General features: G+C 46.4%; 1 protein-coding gene across 1 annotated transcript in view; it reads left to right on the top strand.

Annotated features, from left to right (window-relative positions):
* The window catches only part of LOC142312866 (uncharacterized), a 297096-nt gene that overhangs the window by 249559 nt on the left and 20331 nt on the right, over positions 1 to 27206 (top strand). Inside the window, 1 exon segment of the mRNA XM_075351851.1 lies at positions 14926 to 15019. Coding sequence (XP_075207966.1) covers positions 14926 to 15019 — 94 coding nt within the window.

Raw genomic sequence — 27206 nt, 5'->3', positions numbered from 1 at the left:
ACAAAATAAACTGTTAGTATAACAAGCTTATGTGTGAGGTAAAAAGATGTCAGTGGTGAGACAGATAAAGAGACACAGACAGAGACAGCCCTGGAAAGAGACATGTGCCGCCCCCCGTGCCAGCAGTCGATGCTGCTCGGATCCGGACCCGCTGTGTGGCTCGAGGGATCCTCCGGACCCGGGGGTCACGCGGACACGCCGAATGAAAAGGTGGACGTAGTTGTATGGCCTTGACCGTATTCGGTTCGTGACACCACCCACGGTGTGTGGTGAAGTGGGTCACCACCGCTGCTGTTGTGGGATACCAGGGGGAGATGTAATGGCAGCCGGATGTTAACCCCTCCGTGGGTAGGAATGGTTGCCCCGGGGCCCAGTGTCTCTGTGCAGGGTAAGGCGATGGCAGGGGTCTGCGCGCCCGGACGTACCAAGGGATGTTTGATTACGCACAAGTAAATAAATCACACGAGTCTTTTGGTAAACCAAGGTGCTGGTGGTCGGCCGCCACGGCTGGTTGTACTCTGGTCCCATACCCGGGCTGGTGGTCGCCGTCTCTTCCTCTGCACTGGTTGTGTGTTTGGACTTCCCAGTGTGGAACATGGGAGTCCGCTCCCGGCTTTCTGTGTGCCTGAGGAGCCGTGCCCGCTGACGCTGACCCGTGGCATCTATGGGCCCTGGCGGTTGCCCTATCCCTATCTGTGGGTGGTTGTCTGCTTTTGGGACTTTGGTTGGGACAGGACCTGTAATCCTGCCCTCAATCGGTTGATTAGCTAGGCTGTTTGTTCCGGTCCTGGCTTCAGGGTCCGAGTACCCCCTCTGTGCATGGTTTCCGGTCAGGTCTCCGGTGTCGGTACCGGCGGGCTCCAACTCTGCTCCAGTCCTCCTCGGATCTGCGGAGCCGTCTTCCCGTCTCCTGCTGACGGAGACCACCGTCTGCCACTTAGCCAAGGTACCAGGGCTCCGACCCTGGCACCATTCAACTTGAACTTCTCCTCTGCTGGAGCTACACCTAGCTCCAGCCCACACTTCTCTCAACTTGAACTACAACTTAATCTGTTTGTTTTCCCACCCTGGTCTGTCTAGACCCCTAGGTGGGCATTCCCTAACCGCCTGGTCCAGCCAACTGGTGTGCCTGTCTTGCCCTGAGGGGGGTGACCTGGGTTTCAGGTCGGCTGTATGTAACCTAGGTGAGTGATGGTGTTGTGCGGGGGCCTATTGTGTGACTCTCTGGTTTTGCCAGGGCGTCACAAGGCAGCCCGGGCAAAGAGGCAGCCCGGGCAAAGAGACAGACCTAGAAACAGAGCCGGGCAAAGAGACAGCTGGGCAAACAGACAGAGAGATTGAGACAGACTGATGCAAATACAGACAGACAAGGAAAGAGACAGAGAGCGACACACAGACAGGGACTGGGAGAGAGACAGAGGGACAGTTACTGTCCCGGGCAACGCCCGGGTACTACAGCTAGTTTAATCTATAAATATCTACTTTTTTTTTTTTAAGTAATGCATAGACAAATTAGTCATGCAATTACCAAATAACACATACTATATAGTGTTACTGAACAACACCAACCACACTAAAATCAATATTACTACCATACATAACAAAATAATGCCGCCACACCATGACCAAATATTATCACCACAAAAAGTCTGAATATAACTACCATCCCGTTATTGAGCAAAGTCCACTGCACAAAGACCAGCAGGTTCACACCGCAAATCTCCCTCCCCGCCCCCTCAAAAAAAAAAATCTGCAGTGTGTGAACTTGGCCTAAACTAGCAATGTCCACCTTCGTGCCCCTCACCCCACACAAGAAAAACTTTCACATCTGTCTCCCCCCATATAATGCTAATGATTCTGACCTTCTTAATAGCCTTAGGAACCATAATAAAACTGAGCACAGTACAAGGTTAATACACAAAGTGATGTCATAGTAATAGACAGTGATGTCACAACACAGGGATAATGCACACAGTGATGTAACGTACTGGGACAATACACACAGTGATGTCACAGGACAGTTTCTGTAGTGTTACAGGCAGACCACCTGCTCCAGTGATGAGAGATCATGTTGGTGGCTTCGGGCTCCCTGCTGTAATTCCTGTGGGTCCTCCTGGCTGTGTTCAGATCCTGTCCTCTGCTTTTTCTTTCTATTCTTTCTGTTCTCCGCTTCTCCCTTTTTGCTCTGCTCCTTCTGCACTATTTTCCTTTTCATCTTTTCATTCTTCCTTGCTGTACTGAACACTCTCCACCCCCTCTCCTGATTAGCTGTTTCTCTCCTGGCATCTCTCACAGCTCTCCAACTGGAAGAAAATGCTGCCTGGCCACTCCCTCCTCTTCAACAGAGGCTGTGTAGCGTGGGCGTCTGGATCTCTCTGTTGCAGACAGTCTGCAGATACACAAACTGTACCGGCCCCAAGCAGCCTTAATCAACTGCTTGGTGACTGGCCCAGCCCGTCGCTGCTGGGAATGGTGAAAGTGAAAGCACGCACCGCAGGCAACGGGGCTGGGCCCCTTGTGCTTGGTGGCTCCCATAGCAGTGGCGTGGCCTGCCTCTATTAATGGTACGCCACTGCATGTGTGCATATGGGGCCCACTGAGACTTTTAGCCAGAGTTTTTTTTTTTGTTTTTTTTTTTTTTATTCTGGACATGTTCTTTAAATGGTTTATTCCCTTTCAATAAATTAATATCCCCAGCTGCAGGGTATTAGAGAAGCAAGCTATGTTTTACTCCCCTTCCCCAGGTCCACCAGAAAATCTACAATGTTTGTGTGATGCCCCTGCGGTAACCAGGTGTCACAAAAACACGGTAACAGCTCGGGTCCTACATGACTGTGGTAGTCAGTGTGTACACACACACACACACACACACACACACACACACACACACACACACACACACACACACACACACACACACACACACACACACACACACACACACACACACACACACACACACACACACACACACACACACACACACACACACACACACACACACCAGGACATTTACACTCACAAGGTGGGAGACCCACCTTAGAGCCAGGTGACAGGGCTGGGCACTGTGAGCTAACAGGCAGCCAACTGGGAAGGGAGGGACCAGACCTGGGGGAGGTGAGAGTGACCTGGGAAGTGTGGCTAGTCGTCATTCAGAGAAAGGAAGTGAAAGAGGAAGGAGTTGAGGAGAGAAGTTTGTGGTAGTAAAAGAGACAAGTGTCAAGAAAGATGAAGAAATCTTGAGACACAATGAAAGAAATAAAACAAGAGATACCAGCGCTCAGGGGCAGTGGAGGCCACTTCACACATAACGAGATCGTAAACGAGATCGTTACTACGTCACAGTTTCTGTGACGCAAGAACGACTTCAATTGCGATCTCGTCACGTTTGACACGTACCAACGATTCACCCCCTGCTGCGAAATCGCTGATCGATGCCGAACAGCTTGGGCCATTTTTGGCTCGTTGGAGTCCTGCTGGGCTGCATGAATCTGTATGTTTGAAACCCTATTAATGATTTCGTTGACGACCTAGATGAGATGCACGAAGGCGTGTTGTTGCGTCCCCGTTTCCGCGCCCCTCTCTGCACCGATTGGTTAGCTCCAGGTGCAGGTGCGGCTTCGATCCGAAAAACACACCAACAAAGCGACCGGGTACAATGGACGAAGGAATCAGGGTGGAGACGCAGGTTCTATCTCAAAGCAAAGCGCAAAAGAAGTGACAAAGGGTGACGCGATCCAAAATTTAACCGCTAGATACGCCCCCTGCATGCCCAATCAGAACGCAGTATTGGCCGCCAATGAAAGCGGAGGGGGGTATGGAAAAGGCGACGCAAATGCACGCCTACGTGACTCACTGCATTTTACTACGCCCCTAATGGGATTGGAATCGTTAACATAGTTGCTGTGTGACAGGGTCCCAGCGATTTGAAAGATCGTTATACGGGACGCATGCTCGTTCATAAACTCGTTATGTGTCACACCCAACATGCGATTTCAACAACGACTCATAAACGATCCAGAAAGTGTGACGTAGTAGCGATCTCGTTCACGATCTCGTTATGTGTGACTGGACCTTAAATGCTGTAGAGTGAGATAATCTATGGGCTGATAGTGTCTGGAGCCATACTGTGTGTAGGCTCTAATCAGCTTTGGAGCTGCTAATAGTAAACACACTCCGTGTGAGAGTGAATGAAAGAGATAATTAGTAACAAAAGACGATAGCACTCACAAAGTGATAAGGTGAGGGTAAGGGGTGCTTCACACACAGCAAGCTCACTGCCGAGTCATGCTTTTTGTGACGCAGCAGTGACCTCATTAGCGATCTCGCTGTGTGTGACACTGAGCAGCGATCTGGCCCCTGCTGCGAGATCGCTGCTCGTTACACACAGCCCTGGTTCGTTTTCTTCAAAGGCGCTCTCCCGCTGTGACACACAGATCGCTGTGTGTGACAGCGAGAGAGCGACAAATGAAGCGAGCAGGGAGCAGGAGCCAGCGTCTGACAGCTGAGGTAAGCTTGTAACCAAGATAAACATCGGGTAACCAAGGTGGTTACCCGATATTTACCTTAGTTACCAGCCTCTGCAGCTCTCACGCTGCCTGTGCTGCCGGCTCCGGCTCTCTGCACATGTAGCTGCTGTACACATCGGGTTAATTAACCCGATGTGTACAGCAGCTAGGAGAGCAAGGAGCCAGCGCTCAGTGTGCGCGGCTCCCTGCTCCCTGCTCCCTGCACACACAGCTAAGCGGTGTGCGCTGGTAACTAATGTAAACATCGGGTAACCATACCCGATGTTTACCTTAGTTACCAGTCTCCTCAGCTTCCAGACGGCGGCTCCGTGCAAGCGCAGCGTCGCTTGCACGTCGCTGCTGGCTGGGGGCTGTTCACTGGTCGCTGGTGAGATCTGCCTGTTTGACAGCTCACCAGCGACCATGTAGCGATGCAGCAGCGATCCTGACCAGGTCAGATCGCTGGTCGGATCACTGCTGCATCGCTAAGTGTGAAGGTACCCTTAGTACAAGTTTAAGACAATTTTAAATGAATGGGGACAACTTACTTGTTATAAGTGATAACAGTAAATGCAGATGAGTAGATGCGAATCCTTATCTCACCAGTGTGGACCACTGCTGAGATGGCTTGTTTCAGGATGGCAGAGTTGCAGCTAATTCTTCCCAGTGGGTACGAAGACTTGTGATGTGCTGCGGGCGGGCTTCATCGGGTAAGATGTGACCCAGTGGAAGGAATGCCCACTACAGGATTCCGTAGCCTGTCCTCTGAGCCCTGTGACGTCACACGGTCCTCCACACGCACGTGTCTAAGTATCCAAGGAAGCCGCCGGCCGGGGCTCCTGGATACAGACGCCAGCTCTGACTTGCATCCCTTCCACTGGGTCACATCTTACCCCGTGAAGCCTGCCCGCAGCACACTGCAAGTCCTCGTACCCACTGGGAAGAATCAGCTGCAATTCTGCAACTCAGCCATCCTGGAACACGCCATCTCAGCAGCGGTATACGCTGGTCAGATAAGGATTCGCATCTACTCATCCACATTTACTGTTATCATTTATAACAAGTTGTCCCCATTCATTTAAAATCATTTAAAATTATGTTAAAATTGTACTAACCCTCACCTATAGTATTGCGCTATAGTCTTTTGTTACACATTGAAAGTAGCAAAGACTCTGCAAAGACCTGAGTAGAAAGATCAGCCGCTCAGAGGAGAGAAGTAGCTGGGGAGCGAGAGAGCAAGCTCCAAGGACAGAGGGATCCTGTGGGGTAGACATCCAGGGCTCCCAGTACTTTGCACGCACGGGATGCAGATCCCAGAACAGACCAGGACTTCAAGCCATCTGTTACCTCTGACAGGCGGGTGGGTTACCAGGACTCCTCTGCCACCACTAATGTCTGAGGCAACAGCAGCAAAGGGAGGACTGGGACATATTCCCTTAAACAGTCCAAGCTGCCTGCGGCAGGACCCAGGCACAAGGAGGACCTCCAAGTGCTCCACGCCAGGGAGGACCGACAAATACACCAGAGTGCAAAGATGGGAGAGTGGCACCAGGTTGGCTGCCACAGTTATAAAGGACACTGGCACACCTGGGATCCAGCACGTCCCCAGGGCGCGAATCCAGTAAGTAAAGACAATCAAACTGCACTCCATGTCTGGACTGACTTATTGTGCTGCACCTCCACGCTAATCCTTCACCTACCCCTGGGGAAAAGCCGTGCTCGCGGAGGGCTCCACCATCCACGCTGCCCCCATCCATCATCCCCAGTGGGAACCTGCAGTGGCGGCCCTACCATCCCTGGCCGCAAATCGCGAGTGGCATAGTCGGACTTTTTTCTTTTCATTTAAAACTGGTCGACGGTTTCCCCGGATCCAGAACCTCTCGAGCCACGGACCGTTCGGATTCGAGCAGCCCGGCTTCCCCGGGGCGTGGCATCTGTCACTGGCCAAGTTGCTGGTGGCATAATTGAGGGTATGCAGCCAATCATATCAGTGCTCTCAATGGCACTGTCATTGTACATGAGACGCTCATTTCAGAGCCAATGAGGGCAGTGATTGGCTGACGACATATCAGCACCATAGCCAATACCAGACACTGGGAGGACCCGTGCAGACTCAATGCTTGAGCAGGGAGGGAGAGTAGTGCAATTTCTAAAAATATAAGAACCTTCAGCCAGGGACCAACATTTACTGAAAAGGAACAATCCCTATAATGAATGACACATACCGTACACTCACATAAAGAAATGTGCACTATATTTATGATATTGTGTTTGTTTATTTTTATGGTGGAGGAGGGGTGGGGATAGCAGCGTCTGTAAGTCAGACTGACAGTGCGTGGATCAGAATTCTGTGCAGTTACAGAAGAGAGAAATTCTATATTCTGCACTACTCAGCTTTGTGTTGATTTCTCACTCCACTAATCAGATGAACTGGGTGTTGATATTCAATGATGGCAGCACCCCCGTCAGTCTCAGCTATGTCCTGGTGCTCCGGTATCCTTCTATGTAACAGACTCTGCCAATGTCCTTTCCCACTTCTGTCGGGTATCAAAACACTTATCTGTTCTGTAAAATGTATGTTATAAAGAAAAAATAAGTGGACAACATCTCTGTAAAGTGCCGCCCCATCTTTCCTGCCACCTTAGGCATGTGCCCTTCTGTGATTAGTTATACATAAAGCCCTGGTCAAGACAGAAGCTGTCACCGATCATGGCTGTTACAGTAGGATCACAGAATTCAATCAATACTAGTTTAAAGGATCACCTTAACTTAATGTTGGTGACAATACAAAAAAATTACAATGCAGAGAGAAATACAAAAACTCCTCTTCTTTTCCTTGCATTCATTGGCTCAAGCGCCTGATACACTTTAACCACTAAATGTAAAATCATGTACATGTATTTTGGTGCCTTTCCGTATTCTACTTTACATGATTGAGTTAAACCTTCACAGCATAAAGTCGCACAGTGACCGTTTCATACACACTCCTGTCCCACACAGTGATCTCCATACAGAAAGACCAATCACAGTGAAGTTAGCTGGTTTAGTCTGCATGTCTAATTTTGATCTCACTGATTTGAAAAACATCAGAGTTTCCATGAGATAATGCAGGAGGACGTAATACACCCTACTTGTTCAGTCATGATTGGTGTTACCATCGATTGTGGCCTTTTAAACTTCCAAAATGCTGCTGTCACTAGCGGTCTGTAAATGGTTAACCTTATCAATTGCTGGGATCTAATGGTTACTAAAACTGCGCATCTTCCTGAAAACACCATCCCCACTGTCAAGCATGCTGGTGGCAACAAGGTCCTACAAAGTATTGACTCAAAGGGGCTGAATTTTCACATTTATATAAAAAAATGTTTTTTTTAAATATTTAAAAAACCATGTGTAAAAGTTCATGGTTTAGTTTAGAGAAAAACATTGCTTAATAGCCACCGGGACGAGGCACACTGGATGCTAGTATGCAGGGATAAAAATGTCATTCCTTTTCAATGGACATGGAGAAGCCGCAGGGGATGCACCTGTCTGACAAGTCTTCTGTGTAGCTCAGTCACCAGTGGCACAGAATCAATTCTATCCAAAATGATTGTTTATCACATAATTACTAAGTTTCTTCACTACCTAAATTCAGTAGACAGTCTCTCCAACACAAAATGGAGGAGGCTTTATCTCTCTATAGGTCAATGGCATACCTACAAAGAAAATAAATGAATATTCAGCGGGGTTACAGAAGAGCATATCTCAAATTTTTTTTAACTTTTGCAAAGTTTTACAAATTTTATTTTCCTGATATTGAAGCCCTTAGATTCCTTTTTCATTGCATCCATAAAGTATGATGTCAACAAGATTTCCCTCTCCCCAAAAAAGCATAGTATGATACTTACAATGTGAATTCCTTCACTGTATCTTCCACACACATAGCATGATGACCCCAATACAGTACGATTCACCAACTGTGACCACCCCCACTTGGCCGTCTTTAGAGTTTAATAGTCCCCAAAACCTCTCCATACAGTACGATGACCCAAAACAACCCTGCACACTGTATAATGATTTCTACTAGCCTTTAAAACAGTACAATTGGCTCCACATTGCCTTCCGTATAGTATAATGGGTCCCACGTAATACTTTATATAGTATAATGGGCCCCATATTGCACTTCATATAGTATAATAGGCCCCAGATTGCCTTCCATATACTATAATGCTACCACATTTCCTTTCATATGGTGTAATGACGCAACATTGCATTCCAAATAGCGTAGCGCCCCCACATTGTCTTCCAAATAGTATAACGGGCCTCATATTGCCTTCTATATAGTATAATAGCCCCCACAATGTACTCATTGAATTAAAACTAAAAATACTCGACTCTCTGTGGTCGCCCACTGCTCCAGACTTTGTTTCAATCATTTGGTAGCTCTCTTCACTGCTTAATGCTCCCTCTTTCAACTGTATCTGTATCCATAATGCTATAACAGTTGAACGTGCAATGTCAAGTTTGTCTTACAGAGGCCTTATGGTGTTCGCGTGGTCTGCCACCATTGATGGTACACCACTGCTCATGGTGTACCTCATACAAAATAGAGGAGGCTCAATCTCTGAGTGATAATCTGATAGTGAAGGATTCTCTTTCTCTTCCTGCAACACAAAAATGGAGGACACTCCCTCTCAGATAAATGGAACCTGCTTTCTCTTAATCAAGAATGGAGAAGGTTCAATCAGTTTTCCAAAGGGAAAACAGCAATGAAACAGTCAGGATTAGCGATGAGCGAGAGCTACAATACTCGGGTGCTTGGTACTCGTAATGAGCAGATGGATGCTCGGATGGGCACAACACGAGTATTGAGTAGTATAATGGAAGTCAATGGAGGACCCCAGCATTTTTCTGGGAAATCTTCTGGAAAAAATGCTGAAGTCCCCCATTGACTTCTATTATACTCCGATACTCAAATCACACCTATCCAAGCATCCAACTGCTCCTGACAAGTACTGAGCCCCCAAACATGTTAGTGCTTGCTCATCACTAGTCATCACTAGTCACTGCTCAATTACTATGTAAAACGAGATGCATGTGCGATCAAACCGTGACGCAACTTCAGTTTCGTTACTTCCGCTATTTTCGGGTTTCCGAGTGTGACGTATTAGCGGTGCCAGGTTTAAAAAGCCTCCTTTTCCGACGTGATTACATCGCTTCAAGACGCGACGTGATCCGCGTGATTCATTACAGGTATGGACACAGCACATGCAGTTCGTTTTACACGCTTTTTGTTTTTTATATATTGCCTTTTCAGGCAGTCATATATCTCTGTTGGGTCTTCTATTGGTCTCATGTTAAATAAACATTTTGATATTAGACTCTATGTATATACAGTTAGGTCCAGAAATATTTGGACAGTGACACAAGTTTTGTTATTTTAGCTGTTTACAAACAAATGTTCAGAAATACAATTATATATATAATATGGGCTGAAAGTGCACACTCCCAGCTGCAATATGAGAGTTTTCACATCCAAATCGGAGAAAGGGTTTAGGAATCATAGCTCTGTAATGCATAGCCTCCCCTTTTTCAAGGGACTAAAAGTAATTGGACAAGGGACTCTAAGGGCTGCAATTAACTCTGAAGGCGTCTCCCTCGTTAACCTGTAATCAATGAAGTAGTTAAAAGGTCTGGGGTTGATTACAGGTGTGTGGTTTTGCATTTGGAAGCTGTTGCTGTGACCAGACAACATGCGGTCTAAGGAACTCTCAATTGAGGTGAAGCAGAACATCCTAAGGCTGAAAAAAAAGAAAAAATCCATCAGAGAGATAGCAGACATGCTTGGAGTTGCAAAATCAACAGTCGGGTACATTCTGAGAAAAAAGGAATTGACTGGTGAGCTTGGGAACTCAAAAAGGCCTGGGCGTCCACGGATGACAACAGTGGTGGATGATCGCCGCATACTTTCTTTGGTGAAGAAGAACCCGTTCACAACATCAACTGAAGTCCAGAACACTCTCAGTGAAGTAGGTGTATCTGTCTCCAAGTCAACAGTAAAGAGAAGACTCCATGAAAGTAAATACAAAGGGTTCACATCTAGATGCAAACCATTTATCAATTCCAAAAATAGACAGGCCAGAGTTAAATTTGCTGAAAAACACCTCATGAAGCCAGCTCAGTTCTGGAAAAGTATTCTATGGACAGATGAGACAAAGATCAACCTGTACCAGAATGATGGGAAGAAAAAAGTTTGGAGAAGAAAGGGAACAGCACATGATCCAAGGCACACCACATCCTCTGTAAAACATGGTGGAGGCAACGTGATGGCATGGGCATGCATGGCTTTCAATGGCACTGGGTCACTTGTGTTTATTGATGACATAACAGCAGACAAGAGTAGCCGGATGAATTCTGAAGTGTACCGGGATATACTTTCAGCCCAGATTCAGCCAAATGCCGCAAAGTTGATCGGACGGCGCTTCATAGTACAGATGGACAATGACCCCAAGCATACAGCCAAAGCTACCCAGGAGTTCATGAGTGCAAAAAAGTGGAACATTCTGCAATGGCCAAGTCAATCACCAGATCTTAACCCAATTGAGCATGCATTTCACTTGCTCAAATCCAGACTTAAGACGGAAAGACCCACAAACAAGCAAGACCTGAAGGCTGCGGCTGTAAAGGCCTGGCAAAGCATTAAGAAGGAGGAAACCCAGCGTTTGGTGATGTCCATGGGTTCCAGACTTAAGGCAGTGATTGCCTCCAAAGGATTTGCAACAAAATATTGAAAATAAAAATATTTTGTTTGGGTTTGGTTTATTTGTCCAATTACTTTTCACCTCCTAAAATGTGGAGTGTTTGTAAAGAAATGTGTACAATTCCTACAATTTCTATCAGATATTTTTGTTCAAACCTTCAAATTAAACGTTACAATCTGCACTTGAATTCTGTTGTAGAGGTTTCATTTCAAATCCAATGTGGTGTCATGCAGAGCCCAACTCGCGAAAATTGTGTCACTGTCCAAATATTTCTGGACCTAACTGTATGTATACTAAACATCTGTTTTTCTCTGCAGTCATACACCAGGGATTTTCCCTAGTCAAAATACGGCAGATTTCCACAAGAATCTCTCTTCTCATTAATTTTACCTGAGCTTGTGTGACTATATCCCTAGGTATTTTTCGTTCAAAGATTTTTTTCTATTGTTTCTTGTTTATTTTATTTCATTTTTGTAAACTTATTGGCATACCCGTTTTTTCTTTATATATTGAATGTAATATTATTTATATGAGAAAATATTTTCATGATCATGTATATTTTTTGTTATTATTGGTTTTATACAGATAAACCTTGAAAAAAGCATTATGCTGAAACGTTGGTTTATAAGGATATGCCACAATAAAATGTAATAAATTTATTTATTCGCAACAAATCTACTTCTGAATAGATTTTTTCTGTGTATGGTATCTGATCTAGGCTCAAGTTTAACTACCTACTAAACTTGCTGGTGGGGTGGACAACAAGTCCCACCCCAACCAACACAGAGTCTGAGCATCAGCAGCAACGAGGGGGCCCATAAGGAGGATTGAGCTTGAAGCTATCTACCTTGGTCCACGCTGCCAGCAAACTGGCTTGAAAGGGAAGAAAAGGCAGTAGCGACTTCCCTGGATGAGTCCCATTGAACTTTAAGTTAGGGGCTGTCCGAAGCAAGAAGTGCTAGGAAGGCGAGTCGGCAGTCGCCCCTATACCAGCCTGAAGGATACCTGGTTCTCTCTGGTCTATCTCAGTATCGCCCGGGTTACCTCACAAAACCAGCTAAAAGTGAGTAAAAGCCGTGAAAGACATTCTGGACTCTGTCCGAGTTATTCTGCGACCTGTAGTTCCACGCACATACACCCGAGCCCCTGGGGCCTGCCTCACTCTCCGAAGGCCATAACACCAGACTGCAAACACCATCAGCCCCAGACGCTCGTGAAACTGCAGTGGCGGTCACCACCCTGACCGCAAACTGAGAGTGGCGTCACGACTCCTGTGAAAGTGAACCTGACATACCTGTTGCCAGAAGATTCCCAACACGTGAAGACCCTCTGGCGTCCCTGGAGGTGGAGAGAAGTACCTGAGGCAACCGCTACAGGTGGGCGACACAAATACACATTTGGTACCACCGTGCTCAGAAATACCCAATCTTTGAAAATGTGCAAAAGGCATATCAATTTTTTTTTTTTTTTTTTTTTTTTTTTTTTTCACGACTTGGCTAAAAGTAAAACTATATATGTTTAATATCTACAAGCTCGTACTGGGTCAGTTTTACTATATAGTGAACATATAGTAAATTAAAATTAAAAAAAAATAAGTTGTTGAATTGCACTTCTTCTTTTTGCAATTTCACCGAACTTGGAACTTTTTTAATATTTACCAGTACAATAGGTGCAGAATGAATGGTGTCAATGAAAGGTACAACTCGTCCCACAAAAATTTAAGTTTTCATGTGGCTATATTGCCAGAAAAAGGGAAAAAGTTATGGCTCTGGGAAGAGGGGGAGGAAAAAAATGGAAAATAACCCGAGGGTGAAAGGGTTAATGTCTAAACTGCTGGCAAGAAAAATGAGTACACCTCTAAGTAAATATGGCCAAATTGTGCACAATTTCCTATTTTCCCTCCCTGTTATGTCACTTATTAGTGTTGCAAGGTGTTAGGTGTGAATGTGGAGTAGGTGTGTGAACACTAAATTTGTTGCTCACAAACACGCTGCTACTGGTCACTGGAAGTTCAACATAACATGTTATGTCAAATAATTCTCTGAGGATCTGAAAAAAAAATAATTCTTGCTCTACGTAAGGTTGGTTTAGACTATAAGAAGATTGCCTACACCCTAAAACTGAGATGAAGCATGGTGTCTGTGGCGCCTCTGAGGTTCCAGTTGCCACAGAGGTACTGCACCTCAGCCAGATGTATGGTATCCCATTCCCGGGAAAGGAGCAGGTCACAAGTCATTGCACAAAAACACAGTACACTCTTTATTTAGCAACACTCCATCAAACCAGAGTTTTCTAACAGATGCGATTAATCCTGGGCAGCTGCAGGCTGCTATTTTTATGCTGGGGGGGTCCAGGTCCAATAACCATGGGCCTTTGCAGCCTGAAAATACCAGCCCCCATCTGTCAGCTTTATCATGGATGGGTATCAAATTTTTTTTAATTTTTATGTAAATAATTTAAAAAGTTGCATTCAATCTCTCTTATTTTGATACAGAGCCAAGATAAGTGTACAGCTGGGGGCTGCAGCCTGTAGCCATCTGATTTATCTGTGCTGGATATCACAATATGGGGGGGACCCTATGCCAATTTTTTTACATTTTTATTTATTTTTACACTGAAATGCGTACACATCACCTGTGATTGAAAGCAGTCAGATACGCTGCCACTCAGGGTGGGGATGCTGTCTGACTGCAACCAATGACATGGGGAAACAAATAAGATAATGAGCAGCCACGGAAGCAGCATACAGCTGCATGGAGATTGGTAAGTATACCACACTTACTTTATTGAAAAATCACAGCTGTCACGAAATCCATATATTACCCTGATTGCCACATCACCAGCGCAATCAGGATGAACTGGGTAAAGCCCCGAATTGTCGCATCTAATGGATGTGATAATTCTGGGTAGCTGTGGGCTCGTCTTTTTAGGCTGGAGGGGTCTATAACCATGGCACCTCCCATTCAGATAATTCTAGCCCCATCCTGTCTTTTCTACCATGGCTGAATATCAAATATAGGGGGGACACTATGGTTTCTTCCACCTCTATTTTGATATCCAGCTACAGTAAAAGCTCACAGGTGGGGGCTGCAGCCTGCCGCTATAGTTTTACCTGCATGGTCTCCCAAAATAGGGTGGGAGCCTATGTCATTTATTTATTTATTTATTTATTTATTTTTATTTTTTTTAAAGAATTTCTTTTTATTTTACTATACTGCAAACCGACTAAAACCAATTATAGATGCGGATACAGGGTGAGGGGCATGTATAATATAACAGTCTGCAACCAATCACAGACACTGGCACAGAGGGTGGGCAGGAGAAGCAGAGAATATTCATGAACCTTAACTAGAGGGCACAGAAGAGTCTGACTGCACCATGATCCTCTCCGAAATACCAGGAAATGCGGTATGTATAACTACTCTGCTCTTACTACCATTTAACTTCCATTTCCAGCCACACATGCTCCTACTACAGCCATTTTACAGAACATCTTATCCCCATTGCCTTGAATAGGGTTCGTTGTTAAGGGATAAGGTCGGCGTGAAGTTCGCTTGCTGATCCCAATTATTATTTTTTTAATTTAATTATTATTTATTCCCAGTGCTGATTCGGCGAGCTCTATTACTCACGGTTTGACTCATCAATAATGACGGTATCATTGTATGTGTCAGGTTCCTATTAGGTGTCAGAATTACACAGTCTATTGCTCCATGGAGGAGTGGGAGTATTTAGTTCTGATGGAGGATCTCCAGCCCCCCTCACCAGGTAATAGAAAGGACTAAATACACACGGCCTATAACTTTCTGAATGTGAAGAATAAATTCAGTCCCTGTATGTGTTTCCTCCAGTTCTATCAAGTGACTGGACAACACCAGAGAGCTGTCCCCATCCTCTTCTTCCACAGGATTGTTCAGAAGGCAATCCCAATGCTCTTCAGGATCATCAGGTAGATGGAGAGAAGGTGTCATGAAATCTGCCCTATGATGTGTAGACGGCTGTGAAGGTCTTGTGTTCAGTCTTGATTTATCCACCAGTATTATATGTTTTATACTTGTGTAATGAGAACGCTTGATGGCAAGATCAGAGCTGATCATAGATGCAATTTCATCATTTGTCTGTAACTTTTCCAATATTTATTTCAGGGTGAAGATCTGACCCATATTAATACTACAGAGACATATGTGACGGGCGATGAGTGGTGGAATGAAGAGATTCCTACAGATAACCGCACAGGTGAGTAGTGACCACTAAATGCAGAGAAGTCACAGATTCTTCTCAGACACCGGCTGAGGCTGCTTTATCACCTGTGAAGTTCAGCCATATCACAACCACAGTCACCATACTGCCAATACGTCACTACATACTTCTAGATCTAACACTGCCCCCATTGGATTGGCCATTGATAACCCTTTTTTTTTTTTTTTCTTTTTGTAATGAGATCCATTTCGGACAGAGCTTACAGGCTGGAGTGTCCACCCAAACCTCAGGAATTAGAAAATGTTGACCTTTAGCTGCCAAAATCTCTAACCTATAAAACCAAATAACAGCAAACATAGAATGTGCTGACAACTTAAAATATCTTGTGGAGAAAAGTATAATCTTTTATGAAGGACCAATAAGAGAAAGCGGAGGATAATGATGCTGTCACCTTCCTGGAATCCTGGTATCTTACTGAAGGAATCTCCCTTCTCTCCCTTCTGTGCTGCTGAATCTGCTGATAAGGTCCCTATTAGAGATGAGATTAGAGAATCGAACTCTTCGCCAGTCTCAAATTCGACCGGTTTTAGGCGATGTTCGAGTCGTTCGACGAACGCGAACAATTAGCTTCAAGTTCGACAGTTCGAGGTTATGTTCGATAACTGTTCAATCACCAAAAGCGTAACTGGCTTTTCACAGTAAGTGTAAAGCGATCATTGTTTCTTTCGCACCCATTCAAGTCAATGGAGCGAGAGAAATCCCACTGCACTCGCGGTACATCGGTATACCGCGAGTGCAGGGCGAGAATGGCAATAGCCGGCAAAGGAGGAGAGAGGGAGAGAAATCCCTCCCTCTCCTACTCCGTGCCGGCTCGCCCCTCCTCAGCACCAGCCCGCCCCCCACAGCTGATGTCTGCTCGCACAAACGGATCTCAGTCACAGGGAAACTCGTATGACACTTGGCTCTGCTGCACTGCCAGCGTGAGCCCAGTGTCATGCGAGGGGATCACAGTAGATACCCGTGTGGCCTCAGCCTAATCAGTGTATAGTGTGCGGAGGGGTGGGGTTTAGATCAGTGCTGCTGAAATAATGGCAATCTTCTTTTCTTTTTTTTTTTTTTTCTCTTTTTTTTCCTAAGCGCATGTACAGTGGGGCGGTGTAGGCTGTCAGCCAATCACACACACACACACACACACACACACACACAGCAAAGTAAATTTTTTGCACACAAGCAAGGGCATGTGTCATTGGCTGTGTATGTTACATGTCCTTGCCCTATAAGACCCGGACATTTTTCCCCATCGCTGCCATTACCTCAGTGCTGCAGTTGTGTGTCAGTCACCTCACCGCTACTGCTACTGTGGGTGCTATAAAGTTTTTAATAGAGAGATAGGTTTAGGGAGTAGGGGCTAGTTGTAATTTCAGCCCTTTTGAGGGCTAGATTAGAGCAGTTCCTAGCATTTTTTGCCAGCCAGGTCTGTGACAGTGTTGTGCAAGTGTTTTTCACAGCATCTGGCCAAATCTAGCTCAGGCAATCCTTTTGGGCAGGTAGTATAGCACTGCTGTGTAGAAAGCTACACCGCCTGTCTATCCAGTAGCCAATGTTGTACTGCAGCTACCCCAGGCAATCCCTTGGGCATAGTAGCAGTGTTTGGCCACGCAGCTCTGCTCGATTTCCATTCTAATTTTTTTTGCAAACAACTGCAGAGTTGCCAATTTGTTCACATACAAAATGAGTGGCAAAAGGCCAGATGCTGTTGAAAAGGAAAAAAAAAGTTTGTGTCCGTGGAGAAAGTGGTAAAGCAACAGTAACATCTGCTGAAGAAAGACCATCTTTCAGCCAAAGTAAGATGTCTACTTCTCTTCGTGGACAATCTGATAGGATCCCTTTCTTATGGACACGACCATCACTACCAAATGTAGATGAGGCACAAAAAGAACAGATGCTTGAATGGATCTCAAGTGCTCCATCAAGTGGCCTCTCCTCCACCTCAACTTCCACATTTCAAATACTCCAGTCCTCTGAGGTGTCACCCTAATCGCACTTGCTTCTTACCAGCTCTCAAGTCTCCACCCGCCCTTCTGACTATGGGGGTAACAGAGATGGTTGAGTCTGCAGAGCTGTTCAGTCACACGATAGCCTGGGGATCAGAGGTCTGCTCCAAATCTGCAGTGAGTCCAGACAAGGAAATGATCTGCACTGATGCCCAGAAGCTTTGTGAGTCGGATTCATGCCCAGATGAAGAAGGTTCTTAGCATAATGTAGACCCTCATTCCGAAACTGTAACTCCTCTTGGTGGAGACAATGAGGAACATGCAGATGACGATGAGACTCAAATACCTGATTGGAAGGACAACTTTACTATTCGGTCAGGGCAGGAAGAGGTTAGCTCTGAGGACGAGGGGAGTAAGAACACACAGGGTGATGATGAGGTTGTAGATCCCACTTACTGTCAACTCACAGTCAGCCAGTTGATGAGGTCAGCAGAGGGGGTAGAGGAGGATGCTACTGACAATGAGGTTAGGTTGCACCTTCCTGGACAGAAATGGAGTACTGGAAGCACGTCAACAACTGCATCCTCAGCCACAACTCTGCCTCTGAGCAGAAGTCGTAGTGGCTCTGCAGGTCGCATGGGCTCTAAGCCTTGCCTAGCCTGGGCCTTTTTTGACATCGCAAAAGGATCTCCCAACTCATATCATCTGTAAGATTTGTCACCAATCTCTAAGTAGAGGACAAAAACTCACTAGTTTGAGTACTTCGTCCATGAACCGTCACATGGATATGAAGCATAAGTCGCAGTGGGAAGCTCACTGTGCTACAATGCAGCCTAGTGTGACAGGCCAACCACTGTCTGCCCCATCAAGTGCATCCGCATGCTCTTCATACTCTGTGACTGTGGGGACAGTAGTCACACATGCTTTTGGAGGCAGACCTTCCACCTCTTTACCCACAACAGGCAGTGTGATTGGCAGGTCATCAGCTGTTTTGGAAGTGGAAACAGCTGCTGGTGTTGAGCTCTCTCAGACATCGAGAGCACCACCTTTGGATGAAGGCAACATTATGTCTCCGCATGCACCTTCCTCATAGACCAGCAGTTTGCCAGGGACACCCTACTCAACGCCATCTCAGCACAGCAGCCACCCCTCAGTCCCTCAGATGTGGACAAGTAAAAGACCATTTTCTCCTAGCCATGACAAAGCTAAGAGGTTGAATTTCAGCATCTGCAAGCTGTTGGCTACAGAAATGCTGCCTTTCCGCCTGGTGGACACAGAGGATTTTCAAGACCTTATTTTTGTCTGTGTCCCAGTACCAGATGCCCAGTGGCCACTACTTCTCCAAGAAAGGTGTGCCTGCGCTACACCAGCATGTCGCACACAACTTCATCGCTTCCGTGAGAAACTCTGTGTGTGACATGGTGCTTTTCACCACAGATACTTGGACCAGTAAGCACGGACAGGGGCATTACATGTTGCTGACTGTGCACTGGGTAACTATGGTGTGAGATGGAGAAGGGTCTGCTGTACAAGTCTTGCCATCTCCACGAGTTGTGTGTCAATCCTCTGTATGTAGAAGGTCCTCCACTGCTTCTACCTCCTCAAGCTCGTCTCCGTCCTCCACATCCGCCCAAAGCCTGTCTGGTAAGGCCACCCGCATTGTAACTGCACACAAGGAATCCCGCACACCTCCTTACTATGCTGGCAGCAGAGCTCAGCGTCATCAGGCGGTCTTTACTTTGAAATATCTGGGAAATGTGAGTCACATAGCTGAGGAGTTGTGGTCAGCTCTGGAGACCGAGTTTCATAAATGGTTGTCTCAACTCAACCTGCAGCCAGGGAAGGCCGTGTGCGACTATGCTGCAAACCTGGGTGCGGCCCTTCGCCGGGGCAATGTGACACATGTGCCTTGTATGGCTCACATGTTGAACCTTGTTGTCCAGCAATTTTAAACCCACTATCCCGGCCTACATGGGCTTCTACAAAGGGCACAGTTGTCCAGCGACAGGGGGGGGCACCAATCCGCCTCACAATACCTCTTAGCTAAGGGTTATACAGTGTCCTTGACTGGGTAGTAATAGGAGCTTAAATACTAGCTCCAATCAGTTGGTTGGTTTTACAACCATTTATGGTGTGTGGTATAATATCTTTTTATAAATTTAAACATTAAAAGTTATTTTTTAATTGTGACCACAACTTTTAGTACCTTTTGCTTTGCTGACTCTCTGATTAATTGGTAAGCAACGACACATCCTGTTCCCTGAGGAGGACAGCGGGCGGCCTTGTGCCATCACTGGGCAGGGGCCAGGGCTCAATGGGGTACGTGGACACTAGGTCGAGAAGGAACTTTTAAGCGTCTTGACAATTTACCCGATGACAATGGAGCCTTCAAGATTCGTTCTCCACCCACTCCAAAAAAAAAAATCGGGGTACTAGCGCAACGAGGGGGATAGGAATTTCCCACTACATAGTCCAGAAAATCCCAAGCGTGAACCCTGAGAGCAAGCTCACCCAGTTAGCCAACACTGGTGAGCGGGACTCGATAGTTCTAAGGTAGAGGGACAAGTTATAAGTGAGGTGCCACGGAAAAGGCCACAGGCTAACAAGGAACGCCATCGGGCACGGGATCCAGGCGTGCTCCCTCCCTACTGCAGTGGAGCTACGAATTTTGGTTTACCATGGTTGTCGGTGTCACAGTTATTGGACTGAGTGAGTACTAAAGCGATCCCTGACCATCCCAACGGCACCTCCCTTTTACCAACACCGAGTCACGGGGCATTCCCCCTACCCGTGGAGGGATTAAACATCTGGCTTCCCACACAATCGCCACCGGGTACTCCCCATTGCAGCAGTGGTACTACACCTTACCACGCACCACGGGTGGCGTCACGAGCTGCCCTAACAATCCCCTGTAAATAACCCCCCTTTAATTCCGAGTGGTCGCGCGACCCCGACCCCTGGGTCCGGAGACCCTTTGAGCTACCGCGGATTCGGATCCGAGCAGCGGCGGCAGGCTGCTGATGCGGGGGCGGCAAGCCATGACTGGGCAACTGGAGCCTCGGTCATTTTGGGCTTCCAATATGGACAAATGGCCTGACCGGAGTCCAGTGACAATGTGGACAGACTGTTTATCAAGATGAACAGGTCATGGATCCGCAAGGACTTTTCTACACCTGTCATCCTGAGGAGACTAAAGACTTGTGGATTTTTGAATGTGCTTCATGAACATAACCATTTTAAGTTTACAACTGTGGGACAATTGATGCCACTTAAGTGCCCAAATTTTTGGAAAAAATGAAGATTCCTGTTGGAATCCTCTTGCTGTGCTTTACATGATTTTAGAAGGGCATGACATGCCTATATCTGTGTCTCCCCCTCTATTTACACGTCCAGCTCTGTTTTCTTTTCGCATGAGTATATGTACTTGTCACTTTTCCATGTGTTTGTTGTGTCTTCTGAGTAGTTTGTCACGTTTTGGACACCTTAGAAGGTGTTTTCTATGTGCTTGTATGTGTTTGTGTTTGCCTGTCATTGTTTTCAATGGTGTTCGACGGTGTTCGAAAGTGTTCGACGAACACAGCCGAAGTTCGACGAACCAAATCGATCCCGAACACTAGGGGGTGGCTCATCTCTTGTCACTATAAGACCAGGTCAAGTCTTTCTGGCCAAAATTAATTTTTGAGTATTTGCTTTTATAGTCCTCTATTTCTACAGATTTCCTATGTATGATGTGTATGATTGTGGGGTGTTTGCCTTCTCAGAGTCTATTCCTTGTTGGTCTTAAATGTAGATGTCAGACATTCGGCAGAGACAATGGAGACTTTTATTAAAGACACGTTAGGATTGGACTATGTTAATAACTTTTCCTTTAACTCTGTAATATGACTTCAAGAAACCCCTTTTGGATTCCGTCCCTTACTAAAATACCCAAAGTTGATCTCCAATCAGTGCTGTTACCTATGTCAGTACCACTGTCAGTTTATGACAGTTGTATGTAAATAGAAAGCTCTCTGCTGCGCTCACGCACCAATACCCTCCTGAAAATGAAAAAAATAATAATAAAATAAAAATGATATCAAAGAATACCTATTCTCCCCTATTTAAAAAAAAAAAAAAAAAAAAAATTAAGGAAAAAAAATCATTATTTCTCATTGCCGCAACCACAGTCTGTTCAAAATTAAATAAAAATTAGCCTCTACTGTAAATGCCGAGAAGGGAAAAAAAATCAATAAAAAGATATAAAAATTAGTGTGTACCACAATATGGTATCAAGTGAAAAAGTACAATCTGCACACAAACATTGCGGGTCCCAAAGAGTAAAGTTACAAACTTTTTTTTTTTTTTACTAACTTAATTTTATTTCTCATCAGAAAAAAAGGTTAATCAATGTAATCATACTAATATTTAGACCATAAAAACAAAATAAAAAATACAATTCTGGATATTGTTTCTTAACGTGTCACCCCACCTGAAATTTCTGTTATGGTAAAATAAATGGTGTCAGTCAAAATTGCAATTCAGCCACCAAAAAACAAACAAAAACGCCCCCTAATATGGTTTGTCGAATTAACCATAAAAAACTTCAGCTCTTGGAAGAAGGAGTGGGGGGGGGGGGAAGGAATTGTGAAATTGAAAAATTGCTGTCATGAAGTAGTTAAGATATGTTGGATTGCCAAAAGCTGTCAAGTTGCTAAATCATAACGAAGGAATACTGTCGGGGTTGAGTGAGATTATTTTATTTTCTACTTAGGCTGGAATCACACTTGCGAGTGTAAAATCGGACCGAGTCTCATGCTAGAAAGTAGCATGAGCTCTGTCCAAGTGTTGATCCGTGTGCAATGCAACAGCAATGCGTTTCTGTGATTTTTCTCTTGATTGTAGTCCGTGTGCAATCCGTGTGTGATCCGTTTTTATTCTCAGCAGCTATGTTATCTGCCATTCAGCTCTGCTACATGGCAGCTGACAGCAGACACAGACAGAGTCGCACGATCAGAATGAAGTCGGATGAACTTCACCCGACTTCATTGTCATCCCGCAGCTCTGTCTGTGTGTCATGGCCTGATTTGCGGTCACCGGTGAAGGTCTCACCGGTGACCGCAAATCCCCTGAGTGACTGAAGTGATCTGCGCTATCAGCGGTGCCGTCACTGAGGTTACCCGCGGCCACAGCTGTAGTCCTCCACCTGAGATCTGTGGCCGCGGGTAACCTGAGTGACGTCATCGCTGATAGCGCGACTCACTTTAGTAGCTGCAGGGAGCTCACAGAGAGCGGTCGTGGTCTGTGACCACTCTGTTAGCTTCTGATGTATCAGAGCTGAAAGCGTTATGGGACCTCTGTGGATTACGTCAGACCTGGAGGGGTATTTGGGGACTTGAATAAGTGGTGAAAGTGGGTGTTTTTTTTTTTTTTTTTTTCTCATTTCAAATAAAGGATTTTTTGGATGTGTGTTTATTTTCTTTAACTTACAGGTTAATCATGGAAGGTATCTCGGGGAGACACCTGCCATGATTAACCTAGAACTTCGTGGCAGCTATGGGCTGCTGCCATGAACTCCCTATTACCCCAATTGCCACCGCACCAGGGCAATTCGGGATGAGCCGGGTACAGTTCTGGGACTATCGCATCTGATGGATGCGGTAATTCTGGGCGGCTGCTGGCTGATATTTTTAGGGGGGGGAGCTCCCCATAATGTGGGGCTCCCCATCCTGACAATACCAGCCTCCAGCCATATGGCTTTACCCTGGTTGGTATGAAAATTGGGGGGGACCACACGCAGTTTTTTTTTTCGTTTTTTTTTTTAAATTATTTATTTACTTCACGATATAGACCCGCCCATCGGCAGCTGTGATTGGTTGCAGTGAGACAGCTGTCACTCAATGTGGGGGCGTGTTTGACTGCAACCAATCATAGGCACTAGTGGGCGGGGACAGCAGTGAATACTAGATGGAATAATGAGCGTCCAGCTTTTTCAAAAGAGAAAAAGACGCCGGAGCTTTGTGACAGCAGTGCAGCTTCGCGCTGGTGATCGGGGATCAGTGAGTATGAGAGAGGGGGAGAGAGGGATAGACTGACAGAGAGAGAGAGAGAGACCGACAGACAGTGAGAGAGACCGACTGACCGAGAGAGAGATTGACTGACATCGAAAGACCTCGCTCATTTCCAGTGTTTTATGCAACATGCGATAAATGTATTTAGAAAAACGCATGTCACTAAGATGGTGTGTGTGCGCCGTCCATGTGACATCCGTTTTTTTTTTTTTTTATCACGTATCCATAGTTTTCATTTTGGAGACACGCGCGAGAAACTCACCAAAACACAGCATGCTGCGATTTTTTTTTTTTTTTTTTTTTTTTTTTTTTTTTTCTCAGTCCGATTTAGACTGAGAAAAAAAATAGCAGATGGGAGCTGCATCATTGATTTAACTTTGGTCCAAGTACAATGCGAGATTTTCTCGCATTGCACTCGTGCGAGTTAATCGCAAGTGTGAAGCCGGCCTTAGGGATATTTTTGCTTTTGGGTGAAACAAAAGGAAAACATTAAAAAGTTCACTCTACGGTGATATTTTATCATGAAAGTAGAATATTTAAGTAAAGGCATGCAATGGTGATTTCATAATGCCAAATCATTTATTGAAACAAAGATAACCGTGGTTGGGCATACCCCCCAAAAAATGTCTGTCTTAATTTATGTGGCCTTGAGCATCAGTTTCAGCTTGACCATGAGATTTCATGATGTTCACAAGTGGAGTTATCTGCTGAGGCCTTGGGTACGGAGTTACGAGCCTCTACATGGCGACTCAGCTGCTCCCATATGTTTTCTATTGGATTCAGGTGTAGAGAAAGTGCAGGCCACTCCATTTTGGGGTACCTGGTCTCTAGCAGCCATACCCTAATGATGCGACATTGATAAGCTGGAGCATTGTCATCCATGAAGATGAAGTAACACCAGCACGAACAAAGGATCATCTGGGGATATCTCCAACATCGTTAGTGGCCATTATTTCAGCTCAGCATGAATCGACTTTCACCAGTAAACAGCCTTAAGGCCCCTTTGTTCCTAGTCCAGTGTAGATGACACCTGTGCCTGGTGGTGTGGTCAGGTACCCAGCAGATCATCTAGCATGCAGACAAGGCTGAATAGTTTTGAATGTTCTGTCCTGTCAGGCTGCGACTGCCGAGCCGCTCGGATCCATGCTCGTACTGTGGGTGGTGGTTCGAGCCTCTCACGGACGCGGGGTTCACGTCGCTCTGCAAGGGAGTTGGTGCTACACGCGGGAACTTGGGTGAGGAGTTCCATGGCCAGGGCCGCGGTGGTTTGATTTGTGATGTAAGTTCGTGACGCCACCCACGGGTTGTGGTGATTGTAGACACCACCGCTGCGGTGAAGGTATGGGGGCTCCCGGGAGCAGTGTAATGGCGCAGCTAGGTGTTGACCCCTCCGTAGGTAGGGGGTGTTGGTCCCGGGGCCCGATTGGTGAGGGCCGGGGTGCAGGGTGAAGTGTTGCGGTGCGCGGCCAGAAGTCACTGGTGTACTCACTATGACACAAGACACCGGAGTCTCTGGTAAACCAAACGGAGTGATGAACGGGGCCCGCAGCCGGCTGCAGCTTCTCCCAGAATAGGTTGGTGGTTTCCGCCTTTCTCCTGCACGTCTGTGTGTAAATGTCTGACTCCTATGCCTAGACACCGGTAGTCCGCTCCCCGACTTGCATATGTCGTAGGAGCCCGTTTGCCCGCAGACGCTGGCCCTTTGAGTCTCTATGCCTTGTCGGTGGCTTTACCCTGTATGGTTGGGCTGTTGTCTTCTAACGGGGCTTGTGTGGGATAGGTCCTTAAGTCCAGTCCGCAATCAGTTGATTTGACTCGGCCCTGTCGGTTCAGGGCTTTGTACTGGGTCTGACTACCCCTCCTGGTGCTCCGGTTTCCAAACAGTTCCCTGGTTCGGTACCTGCAGGCTACAGCCCGACCCCGGTCCCTACGGTTCCACCGGCTGTAATCCCAGCTCCTGCAGGCGGCCACCACAGTTTGCCTCCTTGCCAATGGTGACTGGGCTCCGACCGAGCCACCCAGTAGTCTCTTGGCAGGCCTGAACACAGGACTGCCCGTGAACTTGACTGCTCTCTACCTCCTCCAGACTACTACTCCCTAGAACTTGAACTACTGTTATTCCTGCCTCCAGGCCTGTGAACTCCTCAGTGGGCGGAGCCAACTACCTGGATCCGCCCCCCTGGTGTGGACATCAAACCTGGAGGGTGGTGACAAGGTTTTCTTGGTTGGCTGCTGTCACCTAATTGGGAGGAGGGTGTGGTGTTGTGTGTGACTACCTGGGACGACCTGACTAGTCCAGGGCGTCACACAAGTCAATGGGAAATGCGAGTAATTTTTTGCTGGACCCAACCAAGAGGTCTAGGGGCCTGAGGAAAAGGTTGAAATGGATGAGAAAGTGATGAAACTAAATGGGGAGAACCTGGAGAATGTGCCTGCATGCATTTCTGACTCAGATATTGAAGCAGGGATCCCCTGAAGCCACACGGAAGAAGTGACACGTGCGACAGACAACTCCTCTCTGGGTCCAGCTAAGTCACCCCCCGGTGTTCCCCGGTGTCTGTACCTTTTTGGAGCGTTGATCCCCTGCGATCCCTCCTCCTTCACAATATACGCTGGGTGTATGTGCAGAGAGCGGCTGTCAGCTCAGCTTCCTGCTTTAAGAATGGCTGTGCTGGCTGCACGCACTCTGCTGCTGTGGATTCTGGGAGAGTAGGTGCAGATTCTTTGCACCCACACTCCTCACATGGAGGGTCTGCACCCCTAGAAAATTTGGGATATGTTCCCTGAGCATGCCCCCCCATATTCTAGACGGTCCAGAGTCATTGTGGGACTTCCAAAATGGATTACAGGGGATTTTTTTTTCTTTACAGCAAATTGGTGAAAGAGGGAATGTGTTGGGGAGTGTTTTTTTAAATTTATTTATTTATTTTTTTGTCGTCTTTTTTTTTTTTTTCTTTAAATTTTTTATTACTGACAGTTGGTGATGTCGGGTATCTGATAGACGCCATGACATCAAAAACTGCTGGGCTTGATGTCATGACATTACTAGTGATGAGCGAGTATGCTTGTTTCTACTCGGTACTCGCACGAGTATCACTGTACTCGGGCTACTCGGCGGGGACCGAGTAATCTCGCGATACTCGTGCTGTACTCGTGGTCTTCATCCCTGCATGTTGGCGCTCTTTTCAGAGCCAGCCCTCATGCAGGGATTGGCTGTCAGACCACTGCAATGCCACAGCCCTGTTAGTTGTGGAATTGCAGTGATTGGCCGGCCCGCACAGCGTGACCGAGCCTTTATACCGGCGGGCGCACTGTGCTCTGCTCACAGCCATCCAGACAGTCAGTGCAGGGAGAGGGTTGCTGCTTCAGGGAAAGGTTTGCGGCCCTTTATAGTTATTTCTGTAGCAGGGCTGCAAACAGTGTGACCAGAAGTCCTTCTCAGGACTATTGTAGTTGTATACAGGCAGGCAGGGTAAAGCCAGGTCGGAGTACAGGAGCAGAGTCCTTCTCAGGACTATTGTTGCTATATACAGGCAGGGTATAGCCAGGTCGGAATACAGGCTAGTGACCAGAAGAGTCCTTGTCAGGACTATTGTAGCAGTATACAGGCAGGCAGGCAGGCAGGCAGGGTATATAGCCATTCCTAGTGGTGACCGTATACCAGCCTTCATCATATCTGGGGCTGGTGTACACAGTCTAAAACAGTCCAGATAG

Source organism: Anomaloglossus baeobatrachus, chromosome 5, assembly GCF_048569485.1.
Source record: "Anomaloglossus baeobatrachus isolate aAnoBae1 chromosome 5, aAnoBae1.hap1, whole genome shotgun sequence".
NCBI classification, from domain to species: domain Eukaryota; kingdom Metazoa; phylum Chordata; class Amphibia; order Anura; family Aromobatidae; genus Anomaloglossus; species Anomaloglossus baeobatrachus.
The sequence above is the reverse complement of the archived record's forward strand: the minus strand, read 5'-3'. Positions and strand labels throughout refer to the sequence as shown.